This window comes from Epargyreus clarus, unplaced genomic scaffold, assembly GCF_041222505.1.
Source record: "Epargyreus clarus isolate Ecla_fem2 unplaced genomic scaffold, WU_Ecla_fem_2.2 ptg000017l, whole genome shotgun sequence".
NCBI lineage: Eukaryota > Metazoa > Arthropoda > Insecta > Lepidoptera > Hesperiidae > Epargyreus > Epargyreus clarus.
The window spans coordinates 11,924,898-11,942,311 of NW_027332225.1; the positions used below are offsets into that span (position 1 = coordinate 11,924,898).

At 34.7% G+C, this 17,414-nt stretch overlaps 1 protein-coding gene across 1 annotated transcript; it reads left to right on the forward strand.

The window, feature by feature from the left end:
* The first annotated feature begins 822 nt into the window (after positions 1-822).
* On the forward strand, positions 823-16,533 carry LOC140749253 (uncharacterized). The gene is made up of 9 exons (XM_073082295.1): positions 823-934; positions 2,412-2,622; positions 3,180-3,389; positions 5,384-5,491; positions 6,420-6,514; positions 11,301-11,523; positions 11,890-12,099; positions 13,367-13,474; positions 16,383-16,533. Exons 1-9 carry the CDS (start codon positions 823-825, stop codon positions 16,531-16,533), a joined length of 1,428 nt encoding a protein of 475 aa, XP_072938396.1.
* The last annotated feature ends 881 nt before the right edge of the window (positions 16,534-17,414 follow it).

Here is a 17,414-nt window from a genome sequence, read left to right on the forward strand (position 1 = left end):
TCTCAATTCGACCGTATATATGTTCTTGAATCAATTATTTCTAGTGCCTCCAAAGGTATTAATTATAAATAATAATTATGTGTTGATTAAATAAAATAGCAAAAAAGTGATCCGTCTATTTCTGTCTGGTAAGATAATGATTCCGGAATCTACATTTGGTTTATTTAGTAAAACACAATACCCTTTATTACCCTCCAGTAGGTTGTAGTGCCCTTAAAGAGGCGTTATCTTTAAAAATATTTCCTATATCGCCTACTTTGTGAAACACTGATTTTATAATTACAATTTTATAATTATTATATTTTGGAATATGTGACAATGGAAATAATGTATTTATGTTAATATATTAAAAATAATATGTCGTTGGATAATACATTGAATTAAAAATTGTTTATTATGATTTCTAAATAAAATTAACTGGCATAAAAGTTTCTTCGTGTTAAATAAAAAAAAACTCACCTCGTGACAATATTCTTCACACAAGCGTTATAAAAGAGCGTGCACCTACCACTCCGCGTCACGTTCCTAATTTGAAATAGAATGACAGTTAATTTCGAATTTCCTTTTTTGTTTTTCGAACCCATTTCAAAGTGTAACTGTAAAATCATTGACACAAAACATGTTAATTGCTGTTTCATTTATACAAATTCGCGGCTACACGTTCGTGGAACGGTACAGTTGACTCCAAGTTTTGTAAGTGACAACTTACTTCAAAATAGACTTCTTAGTTCTAGTTCAAAACAGACTTCTTACATCAAAATTACGCTCAAATGCACAATGAAGCTTTTAGTGCTTTGTTTTTTATCTGTCATGTGTGTGGCGATGAGTGAGTGTAGTAATTCTGACGCAAATGAAGACGAAGAGAATGGGTCCCGGGTCCTGTCTAGGAGGAAAAGGTTCCTAATATTCCCGGACGGTAGCTCGTTTCAATTAGGTATGTAATAAGCCCAAATGTTCTTAGAAAGGTCTATGGTCATTCGTTTGTACAGCGCTGTGTAGACTCAAGACTTGGTCAACAGAGATAAACAGTTATTACAGTAAGTTATGGTTTGTAGGTTAGAAGTTTTAAATTTGAAGAAGTTTTGCTGACGAATAACATTTTTTACCAATTTCATCGAGAACGTGGTTCTGCATCAAGCCGATCACAAATGCTTTGCCATCCCGCAGGGTAAGATTGTTGACTTATATGAAAGTCAGCCGGCATCTACACCCTACCACCAAAACACAGAGCTGCTTCACGCTGCAAAAGGAAACAGTAAAACATAACATCTTTGTTAAAAGCTATAAATTAGTATATAGCCTAACTGATCGTAAGTGGTCCTTGTCGATCAGGGGTATAGTCCGCGTAAAACTGCTAGTCCGCTCTAAATATATCAGAGCGGACTAGCAGTTTGGCGCGGAGTATATACTGGTATAAAAAGGATGGAAGGTTTGCTTGTGGCCGATCACAGGTGAGTTGCTGCCGTTAAAGGCTAAGCTGAATCTCTGCCATACTATACTTACAAACTAAGGTAAGAAAAAGATATTCATACGAGGCATTCCAATCTATTCTTTAAGGGTAGCAATGGATCTGTGATAAACCTAAAATAGAATGCTTCTTTGCCACTTCATCATTATAAAAATACTTATTTTAATGATTACAATATCTATAGAAAATATACCAACTCAAATAGCGTACCTGACTCTTAGACTATCTATGACGTCACACAGACGTCATTCGTATAATACAATTAGAGTTGCACCTTTCATTATTCCATTTACACAAGAAGTGCCAATTGTGTTAGTAGCACTTGGAAAATTATTTTGATTTTCTAGAAATGTTAGCTGCGAGAAAATGTTATTTCCAAGAAAATAATGCAGGGGATCTTAATAAAGCTTAATAATTAAATCGTCCGCAGTGAATCGGAATAAGATGGCAGTACTACTTGTTTCATACAGAATGTAATCAAAATTGGCAACCTTTATATTTCTTTCTCGCTTACACTGTATGGTATAATAGTATCACTCAAATAAAACGGTATCGCTTTGTTTTGTAATGTTTATCGAAACATTTAATATTATTCGATTATAGTTCCGTGACCGCTCTGAAGACTAATCTTCATATGAAAGTAATTAATTAAAGTATTAACATATATTTTGTAGTGGCTACCATACCGGTTCAAACCAGAATTCTACGTAGTTGTGTCATGACCATACCGGTTTGAATCGCAGTGGATTCCGGATTCGATCCCTGGCCAGCCAGATATCAAAATGATTAATTAATTAATTAGATTACTATTCTAGACTAAGGTGTTTATGTATTCGTCTTTGCATGTCGTTGGCATCTACGACACAGAAAAATGCTCGTATAGAAGTATGAGTGTAAAAGGCGTTACATATATTTACTAATTTTAAATTGTAATCGTTTCCAGTATTCTGCTGCCAAACAGCAGCATTGATACCGATCGGTGATATCTTCCTCTTCGGGAACACCGCAGCACTGGCGTGGAACTTGCCCACCGACCCTGACTTCTTGCTGATGTTCAAGAAACATGACAAACTCGCTCAACGCAGAGGGGACAAGATGCATATCTATTATGTGGATGAGGACGGAAAGTTTGTGGCTAAGGTGCCTTATAAACGGTAAATAAAATAGAGATAAGAATTCTAGCAATGTCGTCACGAGCTCTTAAGTTATTTTGTGTTTGATTAATTCTCGTTATTTTAAGTATTAAAATGTATTAAATTTTCGTCTACCAAAAATTCGTCGAGTTCAAAAAGTAATGTTGTACTTTACAGTTACGTTTTCAGTGTTTTGTAGTGTATTGTTAATAACGGGCGTAAAACGGGAGAATAAATTAAAACTAAGATTATAAATTAATATTTTTTTAACATTAAATGACCCACGTTATATTAATTTATGTTGTGGGTGTTAAAGCCACAAATATGAGGAGGTGTATTTGCAGGACAGAAATGATTGGTCTATTTCTGTTTAAAAGATGTGGTAGCGAAAACATACTTATACGAGAAAGTCCAACTAAATGTTGGTGAACCTCTGTACTTGAAGATGGTAAGTCACATGTCACTGTGAAGAGACGGGCTTGCCAATCCACATTTAGCCTCCTTAGTAGACTCCTTTTTATGCTCTTTTTATGATGATACGGTATATTTAAGTAATAAATTTACCATTACAATTACAGACCAGCAATCGTAAATCCAGCATTCGCGAAACGAAGTGTCGATTCTCTCACATATAAACAGAAGCTTAAAATGAAGTTAGACCGATCCAAAATGCATCAAAATCGAGTTAAGAAGCACTTCTTGAAGGAACATCTAGACGAGAGGAGCATAGAGTTTCACAGAAGCAGCCGGGTTGAGCTGTTGGAGAAGATCGAGAGTTTGTTTACAGCGTAAGTTATGCCTAGATAAATCAATCAATGAAAATAAGGAAAAATCAATAAAACCAATGTATATCTTGGGGCACGGCAGTACCCCTGCCAAGTCGAACAAAAAAAAAGCGGTACGGCCGTACCATTCTTTTTATTGCTTTTTCTTCACCGCCTACGCTTAGTTAAATTAAATTACACAATAATAATTCAAATAACTAAACATTAAAGATACACATCGCTACAGCTATTTTATGCTGTGTCAAGTTCAAAAAACCTCTTTATATTATAGTCTTAGGGCGATTCCAGACGCCGAAACGTAAGCACAAATACGGCGGTGATGAAGAAGCCATTACATTTATACGGATTTCATTAGGTATATGCTTTAAACCGCGACGCGACAGTGCGTCATGGCGCACTGTGCGATCACCCTTATGTCGTGATTATATTTAAAGATAAATACTCACATACCTACACCTTGGTTTTTTAATGATAATGACGTACCAAACGAGCAAGCAGTTGATGGTAAGGGGTAATGGTTGATATTATCAATATTAAATCATGTATTAAAGTCCTACATGATGTCAGCCATAGATGCGATGCTACCTAAGTTCTGGATACTGAGAGTAACTTGGAGTGCCTCGAATAATTTAAAATATTATTTAAATATATATCATGACGGAGAATGAAATTGAATGAGTATCGGTGTACTGTAGGGTCAAGTCAAGATTTGCGTCCGGGGGAAGGGGGGTTGGAGTTAAGTCCAGGATTTCGAGAGGTGTTTAAATACCCAGACCTTATCCGCTCTGCCTACAGCTTTGTCATAATCAGTTACTCAAGATTTCCGGGGTTACCTTACTGGCAACGGTATGGTAAGGTTACAACTTTTTCATAGTAGGTAAAACATATTTTATTTATACCCAACGAAACTAAATTAGAAAAAACTTTAAGCATTTTGTAACAGCGTAAAATGTCTTCATTTCGTGATGAGTTTTCTAATAAGAAAGCGCTGCTTCAGCCATCTTTACCCACAAAGCGGTTAAAAGGCTAAGTGCAAAGTAACACGACGTTATAAAAATTCCGACACCTGCATTCTAGGGTTAAGTAAAATGTAATTCCGAGGCGCTTTACAATGCTTCCTTAGAATAAACTAAAAATGTTGACGTCTTTGTGAAACAATTACTTGTTTGCTCTGAAATAGGATTGGGATTTTTATTATGGTATCATTTTATGTTGAAGAAATAGCAAAGTTTCTACAAATATTTGTATTAGAAATATTTACCTACGGGTTAAAAAATTTAAGCATACTTAGGTACGGTCCGCAGTTAGATGGGTGATCGCTAGTGGCTAAAAATACCCGTTTAACACCGAAAATATATCTCGCATTGTGATGCATATTTTGTACAAAAATATTCAATATACTTATTTCTTAGCTTAAACATACTTAAGATACATATTCGCAAATGGAGTTATAATATTAAACCGAATTTCTTGCTTAAACTGCTTGTTTGACATTACCAGTAAACATAGTTTCCATAACAGAAATACCAGGTGAGCGGCACAAACAAAATTCTGTGAAACTATTTCCAAGCTTTGAAGTGAACATGTTTATTTAATATAACTGAATTTCTATCAAATTCTAATATGTATTAAATATTATACGGAATATAACAATATTTTGTAATTGTTGAATTTCTCTTGTATTATTTAAATTTTCGTTCTTCATTCAAATATATTTATTTTGTTGCGTAATAAATTTAAAAAAATATTTATTTATTCTGAGTGCCTGGTATGTCTTTTGTTCTACGATTAATCAAGAGAGACGATTTTTAAAAAAGGAAGCTTAAAAATTTTAATTTTAATTTAGATCGCTGGAACTTACTTCTAACATAACCGTTTCGTGTCCTAAGCGCCTGGTATTTGTCTTCTAAACAGCGTTATAATACCAAGAATACCAGGAGAGAATAACAATTTGTGGCATGAACGGCGCAAATAAAATGCCATAACACCTGTTTCAGACTGGGGAGCGACGGCCGGCAATGCGTTCTTCGTAAACTATGCGAAGCCGGCAAGATTGCCACGGAGCAAGGCACATTCCTACAGGAGCTTCTAAGAATCGTTTTTACGTAAGTATAACGTTATTCTATTAACTTTATAACTTAAGTTGAACTCATGTAGTCCGAGTTTTAATTAAATTTATTCATGTTGGTTGTTAAGGCGTCAAACGACTATGCAGTCCATCAAAAGTGGTGATTTAAACCAAATAACACTTAAATCTATTAATGACGTAAACTATTTCTTGCTCCAATTTACAACTATTATTATAAGTCTCGCGCCAAGCACATTCTTTTTCTTTTTTTATGCTAATGCACACAGTCGTATAATCCATACAGCCAATGACTAGATAAATGGGCACTTATTATTATAAAAATAACACATCAAGATTTTAACACAAAATAATTAATTAAAATAATACTATAATTATATAATTTGAATATATAGCTAACACTATATAATTAGAAATCTTACCTGAAGATACAGATGTCTTGCTACCCTTGAGAAGTAAAAAAATAATTGTGGCGGGTCTGACTTTGTCAGTATTTTTAACCAACACCCATTTGCGATTATTTAGAATTAGATTTCGTGAATAAATACCATATCAAATTTGAATAGACTTAATTAAGTATGATAAAATATTATTTTACATTATCATAGCCGTCATTTTATAGCTATTAGTTTTTGATGATAAATAATATAATCATTTTGCATATTATTTGTTAAGTATATATTTCGGAAAATGCCTCACTATTATTATAACAAATAATTTCGAATTAGGAATAAAAATTTTTACTCGTATTCTTTGCTTTTATTTTTTTTTTGTATTGTGATTACCATAGATCACGTAACTACAAAATAAGGAATTGTTTAAATTTTATATTAGGAAAACTATATTGTTTTATTAAAAGTTAAACATTACAATTTTAATATGTAATCAAAAATAAGATTTTTGGAGTCGATGTTAGAAATACAATAAAAAATAAATTATTTTCTCAGGTTACCTAAAGGAAAGGAATTCGAGCTCGAAGACCACAGAGAGTACGACAAGGCCCACTCGCATTCAAAAGACTGTGCTGCCCTCTACCCTGGTTGTGATGAAATAGAACTACAGTTATAGAGACATTGTCTTGACGGAAATAAATTGTACAAATTTAACAACAGTTATTTTTATTTACCAACCGCGACACTGTTGCTTCGTTGTTATTTAGTACAGTCGGCGACGGAAGTGTTTTATGAGATAAAATAGGTTTTTTTTTAATATAATATAAGAGTAGCAGACGAGCATGCAGTCCACCTGATGCTGATACTGCCGCCCATGGACATCCGTAATCAATCCCAGATAAGATTAGATATTCCTACCTGAGGTCGGCCACAGATGCGCCGCTACCCCTGAGGACTAAGCTGGAACGCCTCGGAAAAGTCTGTGTCCCTTACCACACCCTTCAAACCGGAACACAGCAGCGCCTAACACTGATGTTATTAGGTAGAAATAGGTGTGGCGGTGGTGCCACCGGGGTCGAACCACAAAGGGTTCTACCACCTTCCATCCAGGTACTTACACTTCTCAATTTTTGATAGTGTATTCTTCTATGTATTTAAAACTACGAAGAGTAATTTTAGTAATTTGTTACTTAATTAAGGTACTGTTATAATATAACTCCTACATATTATAAAAGGTATCTTTTGGTCTGTCTATCCGTTTGTGTACTGATTTCATATGTCCCTCTGATTTTTCAGTTGCTTAAACAGGAACACATCGTAGGAAAGCTGCATGCCTAAAAGTTATTAAAAAGCTTTTCAAGAACATTTTAATTCCCTCTTACTCTACAAAGGGACACGCCGATCAATGAATAAGTGTCATGACAAAATATTTTAACTAAACTATATCAGATATTTTTAGTAACATTTGGATTTTTATCTATATACACCATAATATGTTTTTATATTCAAAAATATTTTTTCTGAAAATAATGTTTCTTTCATTTAAAGCATAACCTTCTACTATAGAGACCGTAAGTACCTTTAAAACAAAGTCGTTATAGCTCCGTCGGGATGTTTATTTCCACAGAGCAAATATAAAATAGAAATGATAATAAGGTATAAAAGTACCAATGATATTAAATGGCATGATGACAGTATTCAAAAATCCTAGAATAAATGATTTAAGAAAACACAGTATATTGAAATAATTCTCAAAAATGAATCAGTTTAAAAAAACTTTAAGATTTATTATATTTTCAATTTAAAAAAAGTATAAAATATTGCAGTCGGCCATCTTGTCTGAAACGCTAACGGGGCGCGAATGACGTCATTTTTGGGTATGTCACTGAATTGCTTGAAATTTTGTATGGGATGTTCTAACGTGACGTCATCAATGGAAGCCATGACACTCGCGAGCGTTTTCGCGCTTAATTCAAAATGGCTATAAACAAATGCTATTTTTTTCGTTAAAATAGTCATCATGTACCGTCGGAAATATTTTTTCTTTATCTGCGTTGAAAATTTGCAATAATAAGACAAATTAAATCACGTATGATTTAAAACAAATAACTTTTAACAAACATTCATGTTTAGCTCCCCTGCTTGAATTTTGATATTCTCACGCACACATATTTGTGAATAATAAAATCAGACAGAAAAAGAGTGAGAGAAAGTTGCATGAAATGAGCATAACGGTTTATTCTTGTGTTATCATCTCTACTAGCAATTACCTAGTTATGATTTTTTGACTGAAAGAAGAATAAAAATTTAATTCTATTGTAATTATGAGTGATTATAGTGACATTATTAATACCGAGAAGCATAAATTACTGAAGATTACTCGCTCCTAACAAGAAAATGTAACTTTTTGACAATTGTCACTGTCAATTATTTTCGTGTTTGAAAAATATTAAAAAATGTAGTTTTTAGATAATTTACAAATGAAACGATATTTCTTCGCACTTTTTCTACGAATTCGTGTCTTAACTGCGCATTTCGACATCATTCCGCGTAAATTACACCGTGACAGCCATTAAACGGCTAATAGAATTGTCAGCCGTTTAAGTCATTCAATGGCTTCCTTCAATTACAAGGCGGTGAGATATCCATACTTATCTATGCCGAGAAGTAATATTTACTGTAATCTTGTCTATTCGACATCAATTCTGTAGCCTTAAGAATAAAATGGTTGAATAAAAATATGTACCTTCGTATTTATTCAGTCAAGCATCTAAAATCGCGAAATAAATGGCTTTGGAGCGGCTAGCACTTTGAACTGGTTTGAATTTATAAGCAAATTCTTTTTGGATTTACATTGTGAAGAGCTTGTTGGGTAATGCTCTTTTAAAAACAGATTTAAACAAAGTTAAATCATTGTTTAGAAGTGTGTAAGTGTCTATTTAAAATAAAATGGTGAATTATCAGGCTTACGCTGTTTGCCTACAGCAGCCGTCACCGACTCGATACCAATAATGAATGACGGCGCCGAAGTAGCGTACATACATTTACTATAGCAGCTAGTACACCGCACGCCCGTCACTCGAACACCGTCATCCCGGCCGCCGAATTTTTGAGTAGATCGGTGTGACCGCTAGATCAGCACCGATATTTTGACGGGCCGATGTGCCGGCAATATAAAACAAGTTAGAACTTGTTACCATACAATGCCGTCACACGTGTGGCAGCTGGAACAAAATAAACCGCCGATATCGGTCGCGGTGGACAAACTATCGCCGTCACGACATACTAAATTCGGCCCCAAAATAATCTCGTTCTCGGTATCGGCTCGGTGACGGTGCGGTGGATAAACAGCCTTAGGCTATGTATGCATGAGCGGTTAAAGAATCGACGGTTAAATTGACGTCTCAATTTACACTATTGTGCGAAATTCAATCAATTGCGATTTTTCGTTTTTCGTTTTTTCGTTTTCAAGCTCTTGTCGGGGAGACGGGTTTTTCGGGATATTGTTATTTATATTCGGGATACTCAAATTCTTAAACCTATTTACTTACAAAGTAGTCATAATTACTGACATTTTGGTAACTAAACAGGGTCGCAAATAGAACCTATATTTTACGAGCTTTTGCCCGCGGCTTCGCTCGCGTTACGAAGTAATATTTTCACCCCCTATTTTATCTCCTTGGGGGTAGAATTGATCAAAATCCTTTCTTAGCTGATGCCTACGTCATAACATCTACCTGCATGCCAAATTTCAGCTCGATTCGTCCAGTGGTTTGGGCTGCGCGTTGATAAATCACTACGTCAGTCAGTCACCTTTGAGTTATATATATTTAGAAATTGTTACATTGTTACAGTTTCGAATATACTTTTTAATTGTTATAGCTATGCTATGAGTATTATTGTACAGACCGAGAGTTCTGTATATAGCCTTATCGCTTTTCTTAACGGCTGTACCTTAATTGTATGTAAACAAGTGTATCCTATTTGTGTTGTCCTACAAATTTGATACACGCTAATGTGCTAATGAGTGAAGAATGACAACAGTTACAATTGGGTGGGGTCAGTCTTTTGTCTTGAAAAATCTTAAACAACGTTAATCTCGCGCACGACATACATCCTTCCGCAGTTACAGGTATAGTAACTTTATTTTCTCATTTGGTTTAAGGTGATTATATCTCTTCATGGATTGATTGCAAAGGGTATACCGCTGAGTCTGTTTTTGCGTTATAAAAGTGTTAAGCGCTACTGTTTTATATTATTTCATGGTTTTTACCATAGGCAATCAAATTAAATACCAACACTATTTGGGGTTGATAATTATATTAGGTCCATGAACATCAATGTTTATTAAACATGCTATTTCAATTTCATTAAGACTAATATTAATTTTATACATAAAATTCTCGTGTCACAATGTTAATTGCCGTTCTCCTCCGAAACGGCTTTACCGATTTTCACTAAATTTTATATGGACATTCAGTAGGTCTGAGAATCAGATACTATATATTTTTCATACCCCTAAGTGATAAGGCTTGTTCACCCTTAACATTTTATTTATATGGCAACACAACGTTTGCCAGGTCAGTTAGTCCTTTTATAATATTCAGCATTTATTTGACATTACATGAGAAATAAAAACAGGTCTTATTACTGTAGGTCAAGCCCGTGAAGCTTTATGATCTTTAAATTTCAGAAATGATTCTTAACAAATTTAAAAATTAATTGACATCTTAAAATACTTTCCTATAAATTCACCCTTTTATCTAATTCTAGATGATTATGGCTGTAAAATATGGCTTGAAGATTCTATTGTTATTATCATTTGGAAATGTTTGTATTTCCGTTGATACGAGCACAAATGGCGTTTTATCTCAATCGGGGAGCTTGGGAGAGCCCTCAAGGATTCTTTCAAGGAGAAAACGGTACTTAGTGTTTCCGGACGGAAGTTCCTTCCAATTGGGTAAATATTTTATCTCAATTAATTGTTTTACTCCAATTAATTACTATTCCAATTAATTGACTCGCTCCAATTAAATTGGTTGCTGTTTTGAATTAGGAATGTTTTGATTTGAAATATGTATTCGTGTTGTTTGTGGTCAATTTTAGGAAATGTTATTATTTGCTCTTATAATAACAAAATAGGTTTGTTGTTTTTTAATTAATTCATATGTAATTTAACTATAATTAATTCTAATTTGATAATTTAAGCGGAAATAACATGATTTGAAGACATTTTTTTACGCATTTATTTGAAGTTATGCTTCTAAAGTTCACACTTAGTATAAAAAGGTATAAAAAAGGAAATTTCGTAAAAACAATATTTTTAGTAAAAATAAGTTAAAATTGCCGCTACAGAATTATTTGTAAAAAAATTAATAAACTTGTTTCATTGTTGAGATTCGGGAACATTTTAAAATATTTTATATTGCATTTTAGTTTTCTGCGCTCAAAATCAAGGCTATCTCCAAGTAGGTGATATTGTATGGTTCGGGAATACTGCAGCTCTGGCCTGGGAACTACCCACAGACCCTAAGCTCTTCTACCTGTTGAAACAACACGAGAAAGTATTCGAAGAAGCACAGAACAGAGATGGAGCTTCGAAGCACATTTATTATTTGGATGAAGACGGAAAAGTCCTTTCTAAAGTGCCTTATAAGAAGTAAGTTCTTTTGACAAACACTTTGCCACATTTTAAAATAAAATTTTATTACTACTGAATGAAGAAATTTTAGTCAAAATAAAGGAAAACATACTTGTATGTAGATGTAATAAGAAGTATTTTATGAAAATTCATATTTTGCAGGTATTAAATAGAAGATCAAAATTTGTACAATATAATGTTCATATTATATTCGTGCACGTACATCAAAATTGGCTAATCTATTTTATTTCAATAGATATACCTATGTATATCTATTGAAATAAAATGTACTATTACTACTATTAGTAACAAAGTTATTAAAGGTACTTTGCCAGGCAATCGATCCAGTGGCACCCAAATTATCTAAGAATATCTTATTTCCAGAAAATTCTTAGTCAATCCAGCATTTGCGAAACGAAGTATAGATGTCAGTGAACTGAAGAAAGAAAACGGCTTAAATACAATTGACGTGAAAAACATGCACGAAAAACAAAAGAAAACTGACCATTTACAAAACTTAGACAAGGATAGCGTACATTTCCATAGAGAGAGTAGATTTAATCTCTTCCCGAAGTTGGAGGTGTTTCTGGAAGGGTAAGTGATAACTTTTTATGAAATTGAAGAATAATAATTTGCTAAGTGCAACTCGAACTCGCACGTGAAGGTGGTAGAACCCTTTGTGGTTCGACTGCGGCGGCACTACCGCCACACCTATTTCTACATAATAACAGCAGTGTTAGGCGTTGCTGTGTTCCGGTTTGAAGGGTGTGGTAAGGGAGACAGACTTTTCTGAGGCGTTCTAACTTAGTCCTCAGGGGTAGCGGCGCATCTGTGGCCGACCTCAGGTAGGAATATCTAATGCTATCTGGGGTTGATTACAGATGTCCATGGGCGGCAGTAGCCACTTACCATCAGATGGACTGCATGATCGTCTGCTACTCCCATATTATAAAAAAAAGGTGGAGTGAATACTCGTCTGCTACTCTTATATTATAAATAAAGGTCTAAGCCTAACTCAGCAATTTAAACAGAATTACACTTAGAAAAACTGAACTTTATAATATTGAGCCCTTTTGTTACTGCATTGTCGGGATTCCTATACATAACGTACAACATAATGCGACGTAGATGAATATGGGTTATATTGAACTGTTACATTAATCCCTTTTATTATTGGAAGGGAAGTCATTCGTAAGAGGGTCAAATATATTATCTCCTATTGCCAGGGTAGGATTAGACAGAGCCTAATAAAAGGCCAACTTTTATTTTGCTCATGGAAAGGTTCTTTTAGCAGAAAATATTGCCAATAATAAACTTTTAACCCTTGAGCTTTTGAAGTTTATATCCCTGTATTTAAAACGGCTATCCTACTGGCTTTGTTGCTACTTACTTGATTTGATAAAGGAAAAGATCATGACGAAATAAATTGCTTGAGAGTTTTCAAAGGTGTGAAAAATCTATCCATTGATGTCTGATTAACCTAAGTAGTTCTCTTTCTTATGGGAAAATAACCGTCAGTGCAATAGTACAGGATTTGTGATATATATTGCTTGCAAAAGCTAGCTAGTCTTTTACCTGCGGATTCGCTCAAAGTTATTCGGTCCAAGATAAATGCAATAATTTGATAACACTGTCTTAAGCTCATCAGGATAAAAGATAAATTTTTCAATGTAACAGTTTATCGAAATGGAATGAAAATAGTGGCTTGCTACTCAAGCAACAAAAAGAAAAGAAAAAAACAAATTGTGATCTTTATGCAACAATTTAACTAAAATTAATAAAGTGCTTTATTATCTCAAAATAGGATATGTCCGACAGACAGAAATAGTTACATATTAGAACAATATTTTTTGCTTTGCAGGTTAGGGTGGCGTGGAAAGGAATGTGTGCTGCGTATGTTATGCGAGTCTGCTAAGAACAGGATTAAGCAAGGAACCTTTCTGGAGGAAATCATGAGGGCTACATTCACGTAAGGGATTTTGTGTATCTTATAAAAATATGGTAGAAGTAGTAAATGGAATTGTATTCAATCTTATGATAAGCAACCATTTCGGGAAATTTGTATTGCGCTGTATTTGTATTTGTATTGCATTGTATATGTATATTTTCTGCCATTATTCTATTAAACCACACTAACCGTACATTTAGCTAATATTTCAGGTTTAGGTGTATTTAGTGTTATGTATAGTGATGCAAAAAAACACTTTCTACAATCACCGTCTAGGAGTCTCTGTGTCGTACGTACCATGGTCACAAACAAAGTTTGATATATAAAAACCCAGACATCATCATTATCATCAACCCATTACCGTCCCACTGCTGGGCACGGGTCTTCTCTCATAATGAGAACGATTAGGCCATAGTCCACCGCGCTGGCCAAGTCCGTATTGGTAGACTTCACGTACCTTTGAGATTTTTTTTTAAATATCAAGTGTGCAGGTTTCCTCGCGATGTTTTCCTTCACCGTTTAGCAAGTGATACGCACATGACTTTGAAAAATCAGAGGTTGAGTAGGAGTCCTGGGGTTTGAACCTCGGACCCCTCGACCGAGAGGCCGAGATTCTTAGCCACTAGGCTATCACTGTTCAAACCCAAAAACCCAGACCCAGAACAGAAATGTCAATAATTAATAATCTAGATATCTGTCTGGCCGAGGATCGAACTCGGAACTCTTTGCGTCTCGGACTAGTATGGTGACAGCTACGCCGCGGGGGTTTTAATCTGTCTATATTCTAAATCTTCTGTCTAAATACAAAAGTTCGTTAGTAAATTTGTTACCAAAGCAATTACAATAACGATATCGTTAAAAGATAAAGAAACAATAAACATCAATTCATGAAGCAGATCTATCTGCATTCTGTGATATTAATTAAAACAATAGCGAGATGGCATTGATTAAATCCTTTTCAGTTTCTATCCAAGAAAAGGATCCAGTGTTAAAAAGCAGCGGAAGTGTCATTAAGTCTAGATTCTAGATTAAAAACGGCCATCGTAATTACTACTCAATAAGGAAGTCGTTTCTGAGAAATGCTTGTTGCCTTGAGGCGCTTGTCACATCGCGGACGGGCGACTAGCGAAAAATATAGTTTAGTAGAAAAGTCACATGTTTTGTATGTGTAAAGTGGTAGAACCCTTTATGGCTCGACTCTGGCGGTACTACCGCCACACTATTGCTGTTTAATAACAGCAGTGTTAAACGCTACTGTGTTCTGGTTTGAAGGTTGTGGTAAGGGAGACATACTTTTCCTGAGGCATTCCAGCTTGGTCCTTAGGGTTAGTGGCGCATCTGTGGTCGACCTCAGGTAGCAATCTAATCTTACCTGGGGCTGATGATCATCTCCATGGTCATGGGCGGCAGTAGCCACTTACCATCAGGTGCACTGCATGCGCATCTGCTACTCTTATTTTATAAAAAAAATGCCGCGTCAAGTCAATTAAAACGCATCGAATGAAATTAAAGTCGCCATTTGGAAATGTAGAAATTTGGATGTACCTGTCACCCATGAACAAAGGAATCTAACAATATCACTAATTGAACCTGTCAAGCTATTTCGGTTGTGAAGTGCGCCAAATAATGAGATATACACGAAAAATCCTTATGGGGCAGTTGGGTAAAAATAACCCTTTAAGTGATATAATAATATTTTTTAATTTTAACAACAGTTTTGTAATTTGGATTCGAATCGAAAATTGCAAATAAATTATTTTTCATTTTCCTCACATAAATGTTTTAAAATTTGATGAATTTCAATGACGTTTATCGTTAATCGGCATCAGTGAGGTAAATGTCTAAAGCTGACAACAAGTTCAATAAAAGTGAGTTGAGAAGGAATAAAAATTAATTTTGCCGTATCGAATAGCTAATGAAATGAGATTATTACGCCAGATAATATTAAATCGCTAGACCTTCTGGTTCTAGCATATATTTATAGGTGTTTTTCCTTTCTTAGATAGGACTATTATAAATGATTTATGGGATCCTGACTTAACCTAACCAAACAAAAACATTATCGCATAAAAATTCAAAATCTATTTCTTTCCTTGTCTAGGCTAATCTTAAAAACGACGAATCATAAAAATATACATATACAAAAACTTTTTCATCATTTCATTTCATTCAGAGGTTTTCATCTACGTTTCTCTCAATACTTTTGCCAAAACTAACAAATTATTTCAAGCAGATTTAACACAAAATCTCAACCGACCAATGTTTACTTAAACCGAAACTATCGTAAATAACCCAACAATCAAATAACAAACAGAAGAACATAAAATAGCTAAACAAGCTACCGTGCTACAATTTAGTTTGGAATTGGTCCGCATTAGCAATTTTATATCTCTCGAGGGAGCAATTTGATTCGGAGGGAAAAAGTAGCCACTGAAGTTAGCAGACTTCTGCGTTTGTGTGGAATTTTAAGAGGATCAACGCCCGATTTGGGTTCAAGATGCGGTGAATATAGGTACTGGATTTTAGATCGAAACACTGATCGCATTTGGTCTTCTATATGGAGAAGTAGCTCCTGAGAATGCAGTTCAGTAGTAAACATACACTATGATGGGACCAATAAACTTCAAATAGGGTGTGCCACTGCCAAACTTATTCTTGACGTAAAGCAGTTCTGGTGGAAGGTAGTTGATGCCTGCTGACTTATATATAAGGCGACCGTCTTAGTCCTGGAGCGGTCACCCATTTGTGATCGGCTTCAGTTGAACCCGTGTTCTATGTACAGTTGATACAAATGTCCATGGGCAGTAGTGGCTACTTACCACCAGATGGACATTGCTCCTTTGTTATTATAATCTTATAAAAGAACACATGCACATACTTAAATTACTTGAAGTTATATTTTTAAATGAACTATCAAATCTATTTCCAGGTTACCGCACGGCAAAGAATTCAGCGAGCAGGTTCATAAGGAGTACGACAAGGCTCACAAATCAGGTGGTAACTGCGCTCATTTGTACCCAAATTGTACTGATCGCCATGGATTGCTTATGTCACAACCAGAAATAAATGAACTGTTATAAGCGTTGGTTTTATTTCTTTAAAATCGGTGATATATTGCTATTTCCTTTAGGTTTGGCAACGTCCATTCGGGATGGTGTATCTACTATCTATACTATTTTACCATTCGCCGAATAACTTGCTTTCTCATTCCGAAGAGAGCCGTGTCCTACAGTAGAATAAAAGACAAACTAGCTATGTTATTTTTTATTTATAATACAAAATTAAATATAATCAAAACTGGAAACATTGTTAAAATGATGAAAATCTCGGAGAGAATTGCTAAAGAAATTCCAAGGAGGCGACGTGAGCTAATGAGATGCCGGTGAGCTAATTCCGTTATCAAACATCTTCGTGAGTAAATATATGGGGTAGTATTAGACGTCGCGGTAGAACCTTTTTATCTGAGTGATATCTAATTCTATATATTTAGATTGTTATCCAAAATAGTCGGATTTTGTTTTACCTTTCGTTTATAATCTGTGAGGAAAATACGTACAATATCAAACGAGCATGCAGCTCATCTGAATTCAAGTAATTATTTCCGCTCATTAATATTTGTAATGAACTCTATATAGAACAGCCCTTCTACTACTAGATGGGTCCTCTTAAATTTATAGATAATCGCTTCATATGATAGAGCGATATTTATATTCAATCGAACTTATACTGAAAATGAGTGTAGCGGTGGTACTTTCCCGGTCGGTTCTTACTCATTATTACAACCAGTATTGACCAGATCGTTGCATCTATACAGGTTTCTTCAATAGTTTGGAACTCTAATATTAATTCTCTCACACAATATCAATTCGAGTTTCTATCGAGTCACTTAACGAAAAACTCATCTATCTATACTCCCAAGAATCACGAGCAGGGACTGCCAAAGAAATTCCGAGGTGTTAAC